Genomic DNA, 19131 nt, shown 5'->3' on the forward strand with positions numbered 1-19131 from the left:
CAATATTCTGACCATATAAAAATGATTTGCAACTCTGAACGCCAAGTTGTCATGAGATGACAACATATTAGATGATAGTTCCTTTGTGCGAGATTATGTTGACAGTTGCTCTGAGAAGGAAGACCATGTTTCCGTTGATTGTTCATCAAGTTAGTCTTCAGCCAATTAGGATCTTGTGTTCAGTCCTGGTACAAGATCGGATGAAATGTAGTGGGGGATACCTTCTTCACCAGTATTCAGCTTACTGAAGATCTACTTAACAAAAATTTGACCTATGCTGGAACAATCCGATGAAACAAGATAGATTTACCCAATGAGATGTATCCACATAGCAACAGAGAAACATTGTCATCAGTGTTCGGGTTTGCTGGGCTACTCACCCTTTTTTCCGATGCTCCAAAGAAGGGCAAGTCAGTAATAATGTATCAAGACAAGGCTGTTGGAGGAGACAAAAAGAAACCCCATCTAATTCTCCACTACAATGACACTAAAAGCGGTGTTGATAACGTGAATCACCTTGCAAGAATGTACTCCTCAGGTGCAAGATAAATAGGTGGCCAATGGTTCTTTTCTTTAACATGCTTGATATTGCAAGTTTCATCATTTGGGTCTGCAACAGTCCTGCTAGGCACCACGCTTACCCAAGACAAAGGTGCTTGTTCTTGTCAATCTAGGAGAACAACTTGTAGATACAAAGAGAAGAATCCTTGATACCTGTCATCTCACCATGCCCATCAAAGCAGCACTCTCGTCCTTGCCTCCCATAAAAAAACAGCCACCATGGGAGCACCTAGAAAACTTGACAGTGGACACTGCCACATTTGTCCAAGGTCAGCTGACTAGAAGAGCCATAAGCAATGTGGGGAATGAATTTATATGTGCTGACCACTCCACATCGATGCTGATGTGTGAAAACTGCATATAGGCTTACACTGAATAAGACTCCTATTAGTTCTTTCAATTTGCTAGCTAAATTTTTTTTTGCCTAAAACATTGAAGAGTTGTTGTTAGTATCTGAATGCATTTGGGGGACAAAAGTCCCCCACAACACAGTTAATGTAACTTTTTTCTCAACATTGGATTAAGTTGACCTTCAGCCTGCTCAGTACTTGCTGGCATTCATAGCATTAATTCAACTGTAGAAACTAGAAATATGCTTAGCACGAAAGATTACAATACTATTTTTCTTTCAGAAAACGTATGCAAACTTAAAAAATGACATTCAACAAAATAATAACTGCTTAAGCAAACAATCAGTCACTGCTAAAACAGTTGGAAATTCTCATCTCTATTACAAAAAGAATGGGAAACTACTCCATTCTGTGCACTTGAAAACTAAAACCAGACAAACATAGCAGTACAGGGTAGAAACCTATCTTGGATAATTAAACATAATAAAGAGCACCTCTGAGAAATAGTGGCATATTGCATGATTATTCCTCAAAAATGCAGCTAACAGCTGTTAAATCAACACTGCAAACAGAGGAGCACCATTGAGCAAGAGATTTTGATGATAGCATGATTCATTTGTACCAAAAACATGCTGCCAGGTGGTTGACTGTTGAGATACCAAGGAACTTGATTAATTCCATTAAACAAAAGGCCTTTATATTTAATGAACTAAGAGGAGTAGCGTTGAGACAAAAACCACAGGAATGATTTATAATGAAATGGCAAGTGGCAAATGAGGTAGATTTCCAACTCAGGACATTTTTTGTGCAACTGCATTTAGCTGTTGCTTTAGTTTTAGAAGAGAAACCTGAAATTGCAATGAAAGGCCAAGAAGCCACTTTTGGAAATGTGGCACAAACATGCTGGCCTGATGCATTCTGTTCATATTATTAAAGGAGATTTAGAACTACTGAATACTCAAAAGCATTTAGTAAAAATTTTATTTTAAATGTAGCTATGAATCAGTAATCACAAGTGTTACAATGTATATTTTTACAGAGATCTTTACAATAAGACACGTCTTTGTATACATGGTGGCCCCATTTTTTCCCCAAAAATAATACTCAAAAGGAATAATAAGCAGTCAACTTCAAAAAGAAAAAACTTTGGCATGTGTACAACATTTAGTTAACAAAAATAAACAGTAGCAGATTTGAGTCAGAAAAAACCCACATCATTTTTGCTTAACTTCACAGCACTGTTTAGTCAGGGATGAAACCCACATGCACTATAAACTATCCAGTATTAAAGTGATCAGCCTTATTTCAGCCTGACAAAAATGTTATGGGGAAATTGGTGGCACACTGAGTTAAAAGAACAGCCTTTCAACTCTGGAGACATCTGGGTGATCAAACAGTTTAGGCCACAAGTGAAAAATCAGTTTGGTGGTCACATCTTAACCATTAGCTATCTGTCCATGTTACTGAACTATACCACCTGACGCAACTGGCAGTCTCTGCTTAGGACTGGGATAAGGAAGGGCACTGCAAGTTAGGACTGAAGTACACTGTTGGAGTACACGGAAAGAGAAAAGGAGAGTTTGCACAAGGCCCCTCTGTTCTATGTTGGATCTTCGTCACTATTATTGGTCACATACATAAATACCAAATTAATCCAAACCCTGAGGAAAACCAAATTTGCAATGCCTTTCTTTCTGCTATACAGTCGCTAACGCTTCTATATTAAAATCAGAATGACCAGCCCCCTTTGAGACAAGTTATTCATAATTCCCCAAATAGTTAAAAGAAACAGTATCTGTACAATTTTTCCAGAACTATTGTAAATGTACATATTTTATTGTAGTAATGGTAAAATATTGGCATAGACATACTTGCATTTCTAAACAGTAGAGTAATACCAGTCTTGAATTTAGAGATTTTACAGCAATTACTGCAGAGGAACAGATGTACGGTAAGTCATCCTGCAAATATCAGACGCTCCTGTACACATCAGAATACATAATTCAAATGATGTTCTCCAGCAAGTCAGAATACACTTTGGTATTATTTATAGGCTTTCCTGCTAAATGTTAGCGATCCAAAATTGACAACTGCAAGGGAGTCCAGTGGCAGAAAAGTACTGCTGTAACACCAGTCAGAATTATACACATTACTTCTTATTCCTGGGCTTTAACTCTTCTGCTGCATTACGCAGAAAAATGTAGTTTTTCTTTTGTGGATTATAAAATTCATGGCCCTAAAAAACAGAAAAAGTTAGCTATATTTATCTTATTCAAAGTATCAACTTAATCTTGAAATACAAGAAGCTGAACATTCCGTCAATTCGATTTAGTGAGACTTTACAATTTAAAAATATGGACTTTTAAAGATCAGATTTACTATGCAACCCAGGGGAAATATTGGTGGGTGTGCACTATAATTAGAAACAATTCACTAAGCAAGGCAACTTTCAAAACAGGTCTTTAAGCTTAGAGTGAATGAACATTCCTTAAACTTTTGCTTCACATGCAAAATTCAAGTAGTTTGAGAGTTAAGAGAAGTAAAAAGATTGTTCTAGACAGAGATAAAAATGAAGAGGGGACATTATAAAGATACTACAGCCTTACTGTACATTCTGTCTTTTGAGCCAAACAAAAGAGGGCCAAATTTTCAAACAGTGAAGCGCAGGGTCCACACACAATTATACAATTACTTTTATTTATCAATTGTGAATATAAATCTAGTATTCCGCATGTGAAAATGAGTAACTGTCAATACTTATTTGCATATACAAATGCCAAGTGCACACACCCATTGCAATAACATCATGAATAATTCATGTGTTAAAAGGCACGTAAGATCTTAGGTCTCTTTGAAAATCTGGCTCTCTTTTTTGGCATCTGGATTTCCTTGGTTTTCTTTATTCAGACACTGACATTAAAATTATGCATTGGGTTGTAATAGTTAAGTTATGGACTTTCATTCTTGAAAGAAAAATGGAATCTAGAAAGGAGACTTACTGCCTACCAACTCAAGTTTCACTACTAAATATCAGTTCATAATCTACAGATCTGAAAGATCAGTTAGTTCATATAAGCCAACGTGTCCCATTCATGAAAGTAAAAGGCTTATGTCTTTGACTGTAACAATAAAAATAAAATTATAGTGTTTCTCATCCAGCAGGACCATAAAGCACATTAGTAAATTTAACTACATACAGATATCACTTTATCTACAAATGAACTCCTGAGATGTGACATGCCACTGTTCAAGAATGAACAGCAAATCTCCAACAGTTTACAACAGGAAATGAAAGATACTTCATCAAATTTAAAGTACAACACAAGGTATAATAGAAAGAATAATGCTACTGTAAACAACTATTGGTATTGGTTAGATTTCAACCTTCCTTTTTTCAAACTATTAATTGTATTGTCTCATTCTGTGATTCTATCAGGTCTCAATATCTTCGCACCGAGTGCATACTGGGAAGACTGACCTTAAACCATCACAAAGGAGCTGTAGAAAGTGGTATTGGAAATTAAATACATAACACTCACCCACTTGTTTAATAAAAGTAACCATATCCCAGCATGTTTTTTAGCAGTGCTCTAGGTGTGCTCTTTGGAAGAGATGCAGTATCAATTTTACTTATGGTATGATCCCACGGTATTTTTCCCATTAGCATTCACATTTGGAACAAATTCCTAAATCAGGTAACTATGTTCAGCCTATATTCAGTTGGGTAAGATATTCTTTGTTTCTTGGCCTAAACAACTATGTACTGATTCTGTGCTATGTTTCATCTGAAAGGTGGCTAAAGTGATCCCATATCAACCTATTCCCAATCTCCCGAGTGTATTTAGAAGACTTTATTAATACCTGTAAAGAACTGTGAGACTCTCAGATGAAAAGGACTACTGAAATATTGTCTTCTTAGTTCACAACCACTGATATGAAATTTAAATGCTAATTCTTCTTACCTTGGACCAGTCGTAACTGGAAGCATATGCAAAAATATTCCCATTATGGTTAAAACAACAAGCAGATATCGGCTGGTCAAGCTGTTCTGATGTTTTTAGCTTTGTTCGTGCATCTTTATCCCAAAAGCTGAATCTACCATCAGATCCTACAGTTGCAAGGGTGCCATGGGCAGGATGAAATGCTATCCCATTTACCTGCAGTTATACAAACCATCACATAAAACAACCAACAATAGACAAGATGGAGTTTTACACTGCATATACTGTAGTCAGTGAGTGTAAATATATTATGTGCAGATTTACCTAATTTAAATTAAGACTAGTTGCATTTTAGTCTTGACAATGCATTTTTTGCCAAAAATCATTTGTTCTTCCTGACCAGGTATACTTTAAATACAAATTCCCATTAGAGAACACAATAATTCCCTTGATGTTGAACAGATTCTTAAGCAGAGGCTTAATAAGTAGTATGTTTTTCCATAAACAAAAACTTGGGTACAGAAAAATATATTGAATGCATTGTCCTAATAAGTCTTAATAGAAAGTCAGCCAAGTTGTGGGTTTTTTGGTTGTTTATAACAAAGGGCAGAATACTTTGCCTACTCCTATTTTAATATTTGCATATGATAATTTTTCCTCTAAGCATAAGCAAAAGAACACTTTAGGTACAAGAAAAGGTCAAAGAAAAGAGCATTAATGGTAGATTTCATACAAAATTGTTTATTATGTGTATGTAGCTTCTAACTGCACTACAAAAATGATGCAATGATATGTGCTGAATACTTACAGCATAGATATCCTGAGGTGCAGATGTGTTTGTTCCATTGGAGCGATGACATTTAAAAGTGAAGTTATCTTTGGCTCTGAAAAGAAAGATATTCCTTCACATTTTCTTAATTTCAAAATGAACAATATAATGCAGAGTGTTTTAAAAATCACACTTACGGATTTGGTGGGTTGATATAGTGAATTGCTACCCTTCCTTCTATACTTCCAAGGGCAAATCCAGTAGGTTTGTTCACTTTGTCTTTAAAAATAGCAACACAGCGATGCTAAATTTGAGAAAGATACAGAGCATTTTAGACAGAAGCTTAAGGCCAGATGTTCTAAACATTGCCTCTCTATGGGGGCACAACTCACTGCATGTACTAACACCACACGGAGAAAAGCACATACAATATTAGAAAATGGGTCAAAGCCCCTCTGAAAATTTGGACCTGAATATCTACATTTCTGAATTCACTTGGAGATCAGTAGCAGACATTCCCTCAAAACGAACACAACAGCTTTCCTCCTTCACCAAGGAATTACACATACAAAAATCTTTTGCATATTAGGTGACATGACTGAATTTGAAAGATTTCTCAAAATTCCATGTCCCAAACTGTACATTAATATAGTGAGGAAAAATTACTATATTCTAGCAAGATACCATCAATCCTGCTTCTCTGGAAGAATTACCTGTTATACAATACAGCACTGTATTAGTCTTGTTAAGAACAAACAGGAAGAAGGGAGACTGACATTTTGGACCAAAATTAAAAACAATGAAATTGAACTGTGAGCCTGATCCTGCAAGTCTTCCTCTCCACAGGTGCCAAAATGTGCTTGCAATGGGTTTGCAGGATCTGTCCCATTAAGCTGAACTGTAAAGTTTTTACTATTTAACTAAAATAGTTCCTGATTTTAGTTGTAAATATTCAGATATATTTCATTAAAATATTGTAATGCATAGTCTTTCACTGTTCCTTATTCCTATAAAGAAAGGCAGTCAAATTACTTCATTTGAAGTAAATCTTAACACATTTCTTAATGCCATGTGTTTTCAAGAAACCTTTTTCAGTTATCCACTTGGAAGGAGATATGTACAACAGAGTTGCAGAATATGCACCACATTGAAAGTCTAAGTGTACTCAGGGGCACAAACTATACGGAATGAAGAGAATGTAGTTTTAATTTTTTATTATTTTTAAGAATCTAAACCACCATTTTATATGCTGCATTAATAAACTTGTAATAAATATAATTAATGATATAATTAATGATTTACCTGGTGTTTCAGTGGAGATTCTATTCTTCTAAATTCAGAAGGCTGATTCTCCAACTGGTATACTATCAAACCCCTTTCCGCAGTTGCGACAACTGCCATGGGATGCACCTGAACAAGGACGAGAGGGACTGGTTGGAAGAGACTAGGTAGGCTACGTTAATCTCACAACAGAGAATTTTATCTCTGTCAAGTTACTTATTTCACCCAAACCCCTCAAAAAGTCAACTCAAAGGAGCAAGACTGTTAGTTCTGGTAGAAGGTGACCCATAGACTGAAAATTTTATCTGCAGAATAGGTACAGCAAGGGCAATAGTAGCACAGGCTTCTTCCAACATGAAGCATAAATTCTGATATGGGCAAGGAAGCAAGGGCAGTTCAGTTTCAGTGTCAATTCTATTTTTGGCCCCTCTCCTCTTAATGCCAAGAAGGCCACTACTAGTGCTTCATAGGAAGGGAATGTCGATCCACCCGGAACTAGACTGAGACCAAACAGCTGTCAAAGAGTAACTTTTATTTAATAATAACCTGGACTGGTTTCATATGACCTAGGTATCATGGGCTTTGAAGCCATTAATCCTCTGAGAAAACTAGTTCCCACAAATTTCATTTTATGAAACAGGAGTTTATTTATTGGCTTACCACATCAGCACAGTAGCATCTTTCAGGCAGCTGTAATGTCATCATAGGAGTTGGTGATCGTGTATCCCAGAACTAAGGAAAAAAAGAAAATCAATGGACTTAAAAGACTTGAAGAATTTCTTTTGCCATCAAAAATACCACATAAGCAGTTGGAAATATTGGAACTGATTACTTTAGCACAATGAGCCTGGCCACATTTTCATTTTAAGTTGTTTACAACTGGCCAGAGGGGGATAAAAAACACTCATTTTCTTAGGGCTAGAAATTATCACCAATAAAAGTGACCTCTTGATTTTTTAAATTAGTATATTTCAGCAAAATTTATAGTAAACACTTCCAGTTTTACGTATATTAGCATAGTATAAAACCCATTTATCAGGTACAATTTTCATACCTTCAAAGTTTTATCCCAACTTCCTGTCATCACACAGCTATAGTTTGGTGCTTTAATCCAATGGACAGTCTTAACGGGGGCTTCATGCTGAAGGAAAACAACCAAGAACAATGCACATACTTTTTTTTAAAATAACAGCCTGTATCACTTTTTGGTTGTGTACAGCAAAAGAATGGTACAAAGGCAGGATATAAATGTTTATTAAATCACCACTACAACCAAAATTTGTATGCTTCATCACAACTAAACTATAAGAAAAGAGTGAACATTTTCACTTATTTAACTTTACATTAAGCAACAGAAATAAGTGTTTCATATTAGAGTAAAAATATGCATTGAAGTTGAATGTAGGTATCAGATTCTATTAACAGTGCACTTATGAAGTCAATACCCTCATGAAAGAGAACTCAACAATTACATATAAGCTCTGTTTTCCTACAATCTTAGAGCTCATCCAAAATCTATGTAAAAAAAGACTGGAGAGCAGAACAAACTATCAGTGAAACAGAGCAAGAAAGCAGCACAGAGAACTGGGTAACTGAAACAAAGAAAGCGAAGCGGAGCCAAAATGAGGTGGAGAAGCAACAATGGGTAATCAAAGGAGCAATCAGTATGCAGCTGGGTGCTACAGTGAGGCCATAAGGGATGGGGAATCTCTTGGGGGCACACAGGACTTTTGCCTAAGATTTGATTTAACTAGGTCCCAGTAATCATCAGTTACGGCCACCTTAAAATTTAGCTAGCAATTTGACAGGCACCTTCCTCACATTATTCTTCATATAACAGCATCTAATTGGAAAATGTTGAGTGTTATTTTAAATTGACTAGTAAAGATTCCTTTTTTTAAAAGATTTATTTAAAAGAAGTGATGATTTAGCATCTCTCTTGAGGGAAAGAACTTGGGAGTTACTTACCTGTGCAATTTGTATGGCCTGGTTACTGTTGAGATCCCACATTTTGGCAGTTTTATCACAAGAGGCAGTAAATACTTTACTCCCATCCTAAAATGAGAGAAAAATAATTCAGTTTCATAATTTTAAAAGATTAAATATTAACTGCACCACAGTACATGTAATTTTATGTTTGTAATATCCAATACCCATTAAAGAATTGCTGGGCCTGATTCTTCACTGCCTAGTACTTGTGTAGTCATTTAATAAAATGGGTATGTATAATACTATTCTGAGAGTATTTGCATAGGAGTAAGCGACTATATACGGTGCAAGGTGACCTACTCCTGGGGGAATTCTGTGCCACTCACTGCACGTGTACAGAATTCATGTCCCCCGCATAAAAATGACTTTCTGACAGGGAAGCAAAAGGAAGCTGCAAGAGCAGTCACGCAGCACTCCCTAGCTGCACAGGTACATCATTTCAGGCACCTGGACAGCTGGCAGAGAGGTAAACCATCGCAGGCTGGGGACACCCCAGCGAGTGGCTCCTACTCCGAGTCAGGATCAGCTGATAGTCCTGGCTGGGCTGGAGGCAGGAGAGGATGGGACTTCTTTCCCTGCATGGAGTGGCTGGGGCCATGTCAGACCCACCCCCAGAAACTTCCCCCAGCTGCAAGAAGCTCAGCATCCTCCCCACTTCCTGCCCCCATCGCTCCTCAGCAGTGGGGGGAGGGGTCACCGTAAAGGGAGCTGCTCCCCCATCTGCCCAACCCCCATGTATTTGGACCTCTCATACCCAGACACCCCTACCAAGTTTCACCCTGTACACCGAGAACCCCCCTAGCCCTCCATAACTGAACCCCACCCCACTGAACCTCAAGCCCTGCATCTGGAACCCCTGCACCAAGGCCCCCCACCTCCGGACCCCCAACCATGCACCCAGACCACCCCCACTGAACTCCTTGCACTCAAACCCCCACCCTGGTGAGCCCCACCCCTCTGCACCACCTGTGCCCCCCCCATCGAGACCCCCATACCATTGATCCCAAACTAGCTGCACCCAGACCCCCACCCCACCATGCCCTACTCCCCCAGACCCCACTGCTGAGACTCCCACACCCAGACCTCTCCACTAAGCCCCAACCACTTTTACCTGGAAACCCATGCAGAGTCCCATTGCCCTTGCACCTGCCCCACCCCGCCCAATGAGCCTCTGTGCATCCAGATCCCTCCCCCCCCGCCCCGCACTATACCCCCAAGCTGCCTGCACCCAGATGATCCCTCCCCCCCCGCCCCGCACTATACCCCCAAGCTGCCTGCACCCAGATTGTCTCACACAGAATCCTCTTACCCCACATCTGGATCCCCCCCACGCTGAGCCCTTCCACATTTGGATCCTGCCTGGTTAAACCTGCCTGCCCCACACCTGGTGCACCTGGCTCCAGAGTGTTTCTGGGGCAGGCCCAGGCCTTGTGCTGTGTCAGAGTCAGGTGCAGCGTCACCACTGAGTCCGTGTCCCAAAGGTGGGGGGTGGGGAGGCTGCGGGTTGTCTCTCACCTTCGTGCAGCCAGTGGCCTGTGCTCCCCACTGCCATGCTGGAGACTCTGCATTTATTTATTGACAAATAAAACTTGGAGAATATTGCAGAATTTTAAAATACTGTGTGCATAATTTTGAATTATTTGGCGCAGAATGCCCTCAGGAGTAAAGATAATGGAGAATCAGGCCAATTGTCCAAAAAACAATCATACAAAACAGCATTTTGCCTAATGTTCATTATCTGAATCACTCTCTCAACCGTTATGTACTGTTTGTCACTACATTCATCTGAATTGACAAACACGTTGAGATTGCTATCCAGTTGAATAGACTGATATTGTCCTGTTCTACTGCTTAACAGCAGTCCAAAATTCTACTTCATACCTTTCTCCTAATTGTTTTCTAGTCTTATAAATATGCAATGCTTTTTCTAATCAAACAGTGGACACACAAGATAAGATGCCCCAAAAAACTGAGAAGCATCTTAGATCTCAAAGGAATGGCATTTTATTTTTTTTAAAAGAGGATAGCGAACAACATGCCAATATTCCACTGTTTTCCTTTTTCCAATACTTACAAAATATTGTACAGAAGAATATACTGATACTAGTATTTACTAACTTTTGACAAGTGTTTTAATTGGTCAAATCATAACCATGCAGTTTCAAACTGTCATAATAGTCTACTCATGTAAGGAAGTCTCACATATTAATTTAAACAAAACCCTAAAAATAATTTACATTCAAAGACCAAACTGTGAGAGAAAAAACAAAGAACAAAAAAGTGTTGATCAAATCTGAAAGAGCACAAAATTCAAACTATGAACGGGAACGAAACAAAACATTCCGCAATTATGCTTAAAATAGTAAAAAGAAAAGGAGGACTTGTGGCACCTTAGAGACTAACAAATTTATTTGAGCATAAGCTTTTGTGAGCTACATGAATGCATCCGATGAAGTGAGCTGTAGCTCACGAAAGCTTATGCTCAAATAAATTTGTTAGTCTCTAAGGTGCCACAAGTCCTCCTTTTCTTTTTGCGGATACAGACTAACACGGCTGCTACTCTGAAACCTGTCATTATGCTTAAAACAGTAATATTCTAGGGTGAAATTCACTCCAGTACATAAGACTTATGGAAGGCCTTTTGTACTACCACAAATTATTGAAAACTGTACTAGCTATTAACAGCTTAAAACAACCTCCTACCATTGCATCTGCACACCCAAGTAGTAGTCTAATTTATTAAAACAAACGAACCATGAATTCAGACGACAAAAATCTATGCTACAATTTTAGGATTATCTACATTTTAAGTCTGTGTGTGTTTTGAAACTAGAAGTAAAGATATTTGTTTTCTGGATAAAGTTATCAATTTCTTTGAAAATACTTTTTGAAACAAAGGAACATACATCACTCCAACACACATCTAGCACAGGCCCTGTGTGCATCTGCTGAGCTTTCGGAATTGTCTGTCCATTATCTTGAACTTCCCAACACCGAACCTATGAGAAAAGATGCACATACCAATTTAGTAATATATTACTATTGTTTACGTACCCAGGAATGTGCTAGATATCTCTCAGAAACAAGGCAATGCCTCTGCCCTGAAGAACTTACCCTTACTTGACACACTGAATTTAGATGGAGGGGAAGAAGGGAAGAGGAAAGGCAACAGTTACAATCATATAATTGCCAATCATAACCCTTTCTGATTTTGCCTTTGATGTCAGCAACACGGAGCATTTCCTATATTTACCAGTGTACATTTAACTGTGGATAATCCTTTTTCAAATTGTACCAAGCTTTTGGCTTAAACGATGTCTTGTGGCAATGAGTTTCCCAGATTAAGCACTATGTAAAGGAATGTTTTCTATCAGTTTCTTTTATGTTTACAATTTCACTGAATAGCTCATTACTTTTGTATTATGAGAAAGGAAGGATAAATAGGAGCACCTATTAAGAATTCAAATGCTATAGAGATTCATGATTTTTTTTTTAATTACTGAAAATGTTCAGGAAAGCCATTAACTCCCTTCGCTCAATACTTGTTGTTTAATCTAAATTAAACTGGGAACTGCAAGATCTTTGATATTGGACTGAACTTTGTCTAGTTCAGGAGACCCCAATCTTTTAATAGCATGAACATCTTAACATTGAGATTGACTTGTGGACCACGTTCCCTCCCATTCACAATTGCACAGACCACCTCACCTCCTACTGGAAATCAAATAGCATCCATACATAAACTACACCAACTTTTCACTTTGAAAATGAAAATTAGGGAACTACTTAGGCGGGAGCCAGCACCGAGACTAATTCACTGTGGACCACTGGCTGTCCACATACCACAGTTTGGGAAAATCTGCATCTGCTGAAATTCCAACCTCTTACAACAATACTCTGAATCATAACCTGTATCTGCATAGCATACAACAACTGTCTGAGGAACAGATATAGAGAGGAGGGGATTATTTTCTTCTGTTTAGTGAAAGTAGCAGACAAATGTAACAAATACATATGCTACAGAGACTAGTCCTCTCTACAGATATACAAATTGGACTAGCCGTTATAAAGCACAGAATCAAGAAGTAAAAGTCATTCCCTTGAGCTGAAGTTTAAATGACACTGTCAGCTTGAAATGCTGTCAACTTCAAAAAATTTATGAAAAGTAATTTCGGGTACTACGCCTGCCCTTTGCCGATTTTCATGTTTACAGAACCATATTTCTGTTTTTTAGAAGTTATTTTCTGTGCCCTAGAGCTATACAATGACACAAAGAAAATAAGGGAAAAACTGACTTTTCAGATGAAACAACAAAACTTGTTTTAGGCAAACTTCTGTCAATTAAATAAAGGAAAGTGGGGAAAAAAGCTCTTTTCCTCCAATCTTTAAACTCCAGCAATCTTAGGTATAACTTGTAACAAGAGTATGTAAGTATGTATCAGGCTAAAGAGATTTAAACTGTCCTTTTTACAGACAACGCTCATTTAATACTTACATCATTTGCCCAGGATCCTGCAATAAGGAAGTTACCCGGCAATGCTAGGGGACTGAAAGCTAAACAACCAATGCTGTCATCAGGTGGAGATGTAACTTCAATATCCTGTAAAAAGGCCAAAAAAACAAAACAAAACCCCAAATATTTATACGTCATAGAACTTAACAATGTGTCTTCTAGTCATAGTGGAAATTAACAAAGCACTGAGTTTTGCAAAATAGATAGTACATGAAAAAAGTATTAAAAGGGCATATTAAAAAAGGATATTCAGAACTGCATTTGATAACAAACCCTGAAACTTCTCAATACTTAGGAAGAATGAGTTTGGGGAAAGAGAGAAAATAAATAAATACATGATCACGTTCACTCCTAATTCATGGAAAGGAGATTGCCACTGTTTACAAGTAGGTTAATACAAGTACCTTCATAGGGTTGTGATTATCTGTTGCTGTATTTCCAAACATGCTGGTACCACCAGCTCCAAACCCTGAGGTTGATCCAAACAAACTCATCTTGGCCCTGCAAATGACAAGAATGCCCATTAAAAGCAACAGACCTTTACTTGGGGACATAGGAAGTGTTGTACCAAATCAGAGTGGTCCATCTAGTTCAGTATCCTTTCTCTAACAGCCAGTACCAGATGCTCTCTAGAGGAAGGTGCGGGGGAAACAAACAACATAGTGGATAATTATAAAATAACCTGCCCACAAAATAAGTTTCTTCCTATCCCTGTCAGAGATTTAACTTGTGTGTGTGTGTGTGTGCGCGCACGCAAGATTCTGCAATGCTTATTCAGCTCAAGTGTTGGCCTTGTCCTCAGCCTCACCCTCATTTTCCCCAGAAAAATCTGATTTTGGAGGGTCAACAATTCCTCCAATGAGCAATAACTACGCACAGATCATCTTAATCTCATTGGTTATGTCTCTGCACAAGCCCAGAGAGCTTTGAAAAACATTGCTACCTTTGTCTTTCTTATTATTTATGTTAATAACAGTATTTTTGCTCATGCAACACTCCAAACACCCTTTGGAAACAGAGAAGAAACTTCATAAATAAAATCTGTTACATCGGGGAAGGGTACACAGGGAGAGGGAGGAGGATCCTTTCTAATCAGGTAGGACCATTTGCTGAGGCCTGTATAATAAACATTGACAGGTCAGCAGATGGGGGGTGGGGGGTGTAAGATCAATTGTTTCAATCAATTTACATGTCTGAGGAGCAGTTTACATTGAGGCAGGGAGCATTAGGAGGGGAAATAGGGGCACTAGGGCAGGGAGGAAGGAGCAGTTGTTGGCTGACAAGAGAGAGCTGGGGCCAGTTGCTGGGGGATGGGGCAGGAGAGAGCTGGGGCCAGTTGCTGGGGGATGGGGCCAGGAGGCAGCGGGGCAGCTGCTGGGGGCAGCAGGGAAATAGGGAGCGGCCGCCCGGTGCCCATCGGGAGCTCTCCAGAGGAGAGCGGGCCAGCGGCGGATGTGGAGGGAAGGGGTGCCAGGCAGGGAGGCGCTGAGGGGGCAGGGGAGGTGCTGGGCTCAGACACCCGACTCGGCCTGCCCCGGCGAGGGCCACGCCGCACTTACCCAAGAGCCGGGTGAGCTCCTGAGGGAGCGTGAGGCGAGGAGCGCGCTTCGGGGGGCAGGGCGGGACGAAAGCGAGTGAGGCAGCGGCGCAGCACCACCGGCTCACACACGGCCGAGCCCGAACAGGCCGCTTCCCACCGCGCATGCGCTACCCGGAGCTGAGCTCACAGAGGGCGCCCGCGTCTGTTCGGGAAAAGAGGCGGGACTGACTCTGAGCTGGGCCGAGCAGGGCACCAGAGGGCTGCCGGTCATGGGGCGGTAACGAGGTCATGTGACCAGGCACATCGCACACTCACCGGCCTATGGTGTTGAGGGTGTAAGCAAGGCCCATGTCGCAGAGGGGCCGTGGGCAACTCTCTGCTGTTTTTCCCCCATCAAGAAGGAGAACTGTTATCATGCATTTAATTATACCAACTTCTCAGGGGGCCGCCCAAAGACAAGAGGGAGGCACCAGCTAAAAAGGTGCATCTGATCACTTAAATTCTCTTCCCAAAAGGCTAAACAAACCTTTAAAGATTACAAAGATGGAAACATACTTAATGAAAATGCACTTAAATAATTAATACCTTCTGAAGAAGAATGGACATGTAATACACTATGTTGGGATGGTGGAACAGGACCAACTGAGTTGTGATGTTTATATCAAGCAATATAGGACAGGAAATGTGCTACATCAGTTACCAGCTAGAGAAAAGTGGAATTTTAATGATCGTAAGAATTTATTACAACTACTGATTAAACAAAACACCAGTGCATTAATTTTCTGGTTTAGGCTATTTTTGTAGCTAGACACTTGAAGTGATGCAAATGACAGAGTGCCACAATGCAGCAGAACTAAGGTACAGTACAGTAGGTAGAAAAAGTGGTTCTCTTTTAAATAAAAGAACAAGTGATGTAGGCTACAGACATTTTTCTTTGTCAGGTACTAATTTGATGTACTATACTTTAAATTGCAGTTCTATGAAAAGTAACTGTAGCAACAGCACGTTCTTATTCATAAATTCATGGATTCCAAGGCTAGAAGGGACCACTGTGATGCTTTCACTTGACCTCCTGTATAACACGGACCATAGAACTTCCACCCAAAAATTCCTAGATCATATCTTTTAGAAAAGATTCCGGTAGAGTCACTATCTCTGCATTCAGTCATATATAATTACTTAACTTACTTTTTGTCACTACTACTTTTTATTTCTGTCAGCATTTTAGCACCAACAAAACTAAGGGCATGGCTACACTTGCAGATGTAGAGTGCTGTGAGTTAAACCTGCCTTCGTAGAGCACAGTAGGGAAAGCACTGCAATCTGTCCACACTGACAGCTGCAAGCGCCCTGGCGTGGCCACATTTGCGGCATTTGCAGCGGCATTGGGAGCGGTGCATTATGGGCAGCTATCCCAGAGAGCACCTCTTCCCATTCTGGCGCTGTGGCTTGTGGGAAGGGGGTGGGGAGTGTGGGACATTCTGGGTCCTGTCCCAACACCCTGTGATGCATCGGTTCGCATCCCAGCATTCCCTTTGCTTCTGTCCACATTTGGCGCCATCTTTCAACATTTTTTGTCCTGAGCGTTCTGTCTTCCCTTTTGGTCTGCGGGAATGGAGCCTGAACTGCTGAGGAGTATGCTGATGAGTCTCGCCAGCACGTCACGTTTGGCAGTTGAGTTATTCCTTATGATCCAAAGTGATAGTGAGGGCTCCGACAATATCGACTCGAGTAACGCATATGACACGAGTTTGCTTGTGGCATTCATGGACGTGCTCACCACCGTGGAACGCCGCTTTTGGGCTTGGGAAGCAAGCACTGAGTGGTGGGATCACATCGTCATGCAAGTCTGGGATGATGAGCAGTGGCTGTAGAACTTTCAGATCAGAAAAGCCACTTTCATGGGACTGTCTGAGGAGCTCGCCCCCATCCTCTGGCGCAAGGACACGAGATTGAGAGCTGCCCTGACAATGGAGAAGCAGGCAGCTATTGCTATCTGGAAGCTGGCAACTCCAGACAGCTACCGATCAGTCACTAACCAGTTTGGAGTGGGGAAGTTGACCATTGGAATCGTGTTGATGCAAGTTTGCAGGGCCATTAATCACATCCTGCTCAGAAGAACCGTGTCTCTGGGTAATGTGCATGACATTATGGCTGGCTTTGCACAAATGGGTTTCCCTAACTGCAGAGGGGCGATAGATGGGACACATATTCCAATTTTGGCACCAGCCAACCTAGCCTCCAAGTACGTTAATCGGAAGGGGTGTTTCTCAATGGTTCTCCAGGCACTTGTGGATCACCGTGGGCATTTCATTGACATTAACGCAAGCTGGCCCGGAAAGGTGCATGACGCATGCATCTTTCGGAACACTGGCCTGTTCAGCAAGCTGTAAGCCGGGCCTTCTTTACCAGACCAGAAGATCACCATAGGGGAAGTCAAAATGCCCACTGTGATCATTGGAGACCCCGCTTACCCTTTAATGCCGTGGCTCATGAAACCCTACACAGGGAGCCTTAACAGCAGCAAGGAGCAGTTCAACAACAGGCTGAGCAGGTGCAGAATGACTGTGGAGTGTGCTTTTGGCTGTTTAAAGGGCCGCTGGAGCTCTCTGTATGGGAAGCTAGACCTGGTCGATGACAGCATCTCCGCGGTTATATCCGCGTGCTGTACCCTCCATAACATTTGTGAAGGGAAGGGTGAAAGATTCACTCAGGCATGGAACTCGGAGGTTCAACACCTGGAGGCTGAATTTGAACAGCCAGAGAGCAGGGCTATTAGAGGGTCCCAGCGTGGGGCTGCAAGGATTAGGGATGCTTTGAGGGAGCAATTTGAGGCTGAAAGCTACCAGTAATGTCTGGTGCCCTGCACAGGAGTGAAGTGCAGTGGTCCAATGTTAGTAGGAATCTGTGTTTGCTATGCTGAATTGCAATGCCTATTTCTTTCCTGGGCCAAGGTATCTTTTACTTTACGCAATAATAAAAAATGTTTTCAAAGCCGAAAAATCCATTTATTGAAAAGAGACAACTTCTTGGGAAACAGAAAGGGCCAAGGGCATGGGGTGGAGAACGGTACAATCACAGATTTGTGTATGTCCTGTCTGGAGTGCTGTGCAATGAGTGCTAGACTTCAGGTTGGCTATACTGCATGGTGATGAGGGTTGAGTGCAGAGGGTAAGGGTCATAGTTTTCAGGGCTGGGTGGCGAAGCTACAGGTGTTGGAGGCAGCTAGTGGCGGTAAGAACCTGGATGTTGGGGAAAGTGGCTTGGAGGTGACATGGGGGCACAAGGGAAAGAGTTTTGGGACAAGGGCTGCGGGGGAGGGAGGGCGCAATAGTGTTCCGCCTGCATTGCTACGAGCGCCTGTATTGAGTCCGCTTGCCGCTCCATGATGCTTAGCAGTCACTCCGTGCTTTGGTGCTGGTGATCCGCATTCTGCTGGCAGACCCTCCTTTCACTCTCCTGCCACTCCTGCACTTTTTGATTTTCATTACTGGAATGCTGCATTACTTCATGCAACATGTCTTCCTTGCTTCTACGTGGCCTCTTTCTGATTCTTTGGAGTCTTTCGGCTGGTGATAACATGGACGGCTGAGATCTCAAGGTTGCATCTGTAAAGGCAAAATGCAACACTTAACAGAGACAACATTGTTCACACCAGACAGAGCAATGATTCCCCCATACTTAAGGGCAAGCACAGTCTACACAATAGCATAATTTGCCCGTCCCAAAGCGAGTGCACATAACCCACGGGAGCCCCAAAATGGTGAGAAAGCACAGAGTCAAGCATGACTGATTGTTTCACGGCTGTACTTTCCTCTGGGTTTCTGTGCCTTGGGGAGAGCCAACAGTGGCAGGGGGCCCCTATACTGAACACTCTCCCCACGTTTTCCACAGGAGTTCATCCTGGAAGATATCTCGCTGCTGAGGGTGACCTGGGAAGCAAGGGAGGGTCTTCTACTGCAATGTGGCTTCCGCCCTGGCCCATATGCAGCTTGCCTGCGTGCAGCAATGGTCTCCCTGCCCCTCACGGCACAGTGGCATGGACAAGTTAGCCTGACTGGAACAAGGACCACAGTGGCTCTCCCAAGAAACCTGCGCAAGCGCATTGCCCAAGTTCTGGATGAGACTTTTGAAGACATCACTGAGGCCGATTACTGCAATGTGAAAGAGTGCATCAACGCCCTATT

General features: G+C 41.3%; 1 protein-coding gene across 2 annotated transcripts; it reads right to left on the reverse strand.

The window, feature by feature from the left end:
* Positions 1 to 1917: 1917 nt before the first annotated feature.
* Positions 1918 to 15170, reverse strand: RAE1 (ribonucleic acid export 1). Of its 2 annotated transcripts, none has more exons than XM_074969475.1 (12): positions 14964 to 15170; positions 13808 to 13905; positions 13387 to 13502; positions 11798 to 11890; positions 8871 to 8957; positions 7957 to 8043; positions 7563 to 7634; positions 6924 to 7031; positions 5819 to 5925; positions 5661 to 5736; positions 4874 to 5068; positions 1918 to 3147 (listed from the first exon to the last, which is right to left on the reverse strand). In XM_074969475.1, exons 2-12 carry the CDS (start codon positions 13896 to 13898, stop codon positions 3061 to 3063), a joined length of 1119 nt encoding a protein of 372 aa, XP_074825576.1. In that variant the 5' UTR covers positions 13899 to 13905; positions 14964 to 15170; the 3' UTR covers positions 1918 to 3060. The 2 variants fall into 2 exon arrangements, with proteins under 2 accessions (XP_074825576.1, XP_074825577.1); XM_074969476.1 differs by having other exon boundaries at positions 1919 to 3147; positions 13387 to 13491; positions 13809 to 13905.
* Positions 15171 to 19131: the final 3961 nt, after the last annotated feature.

Source organism: Natator depressus, chromosome 13 (assembly GCF_965152275.1).
Source record: "Natator depressus isolate rNatDep1 chromosome 13, rNatDep2.hap1, whole genome shotgun sequence".
Classification (NCBI taxonomy): domain Eukaryota; kingdom Metazoa; phylum Chordata; order Testudines; family Cheloniidae; genus Natator; species Natator depressus.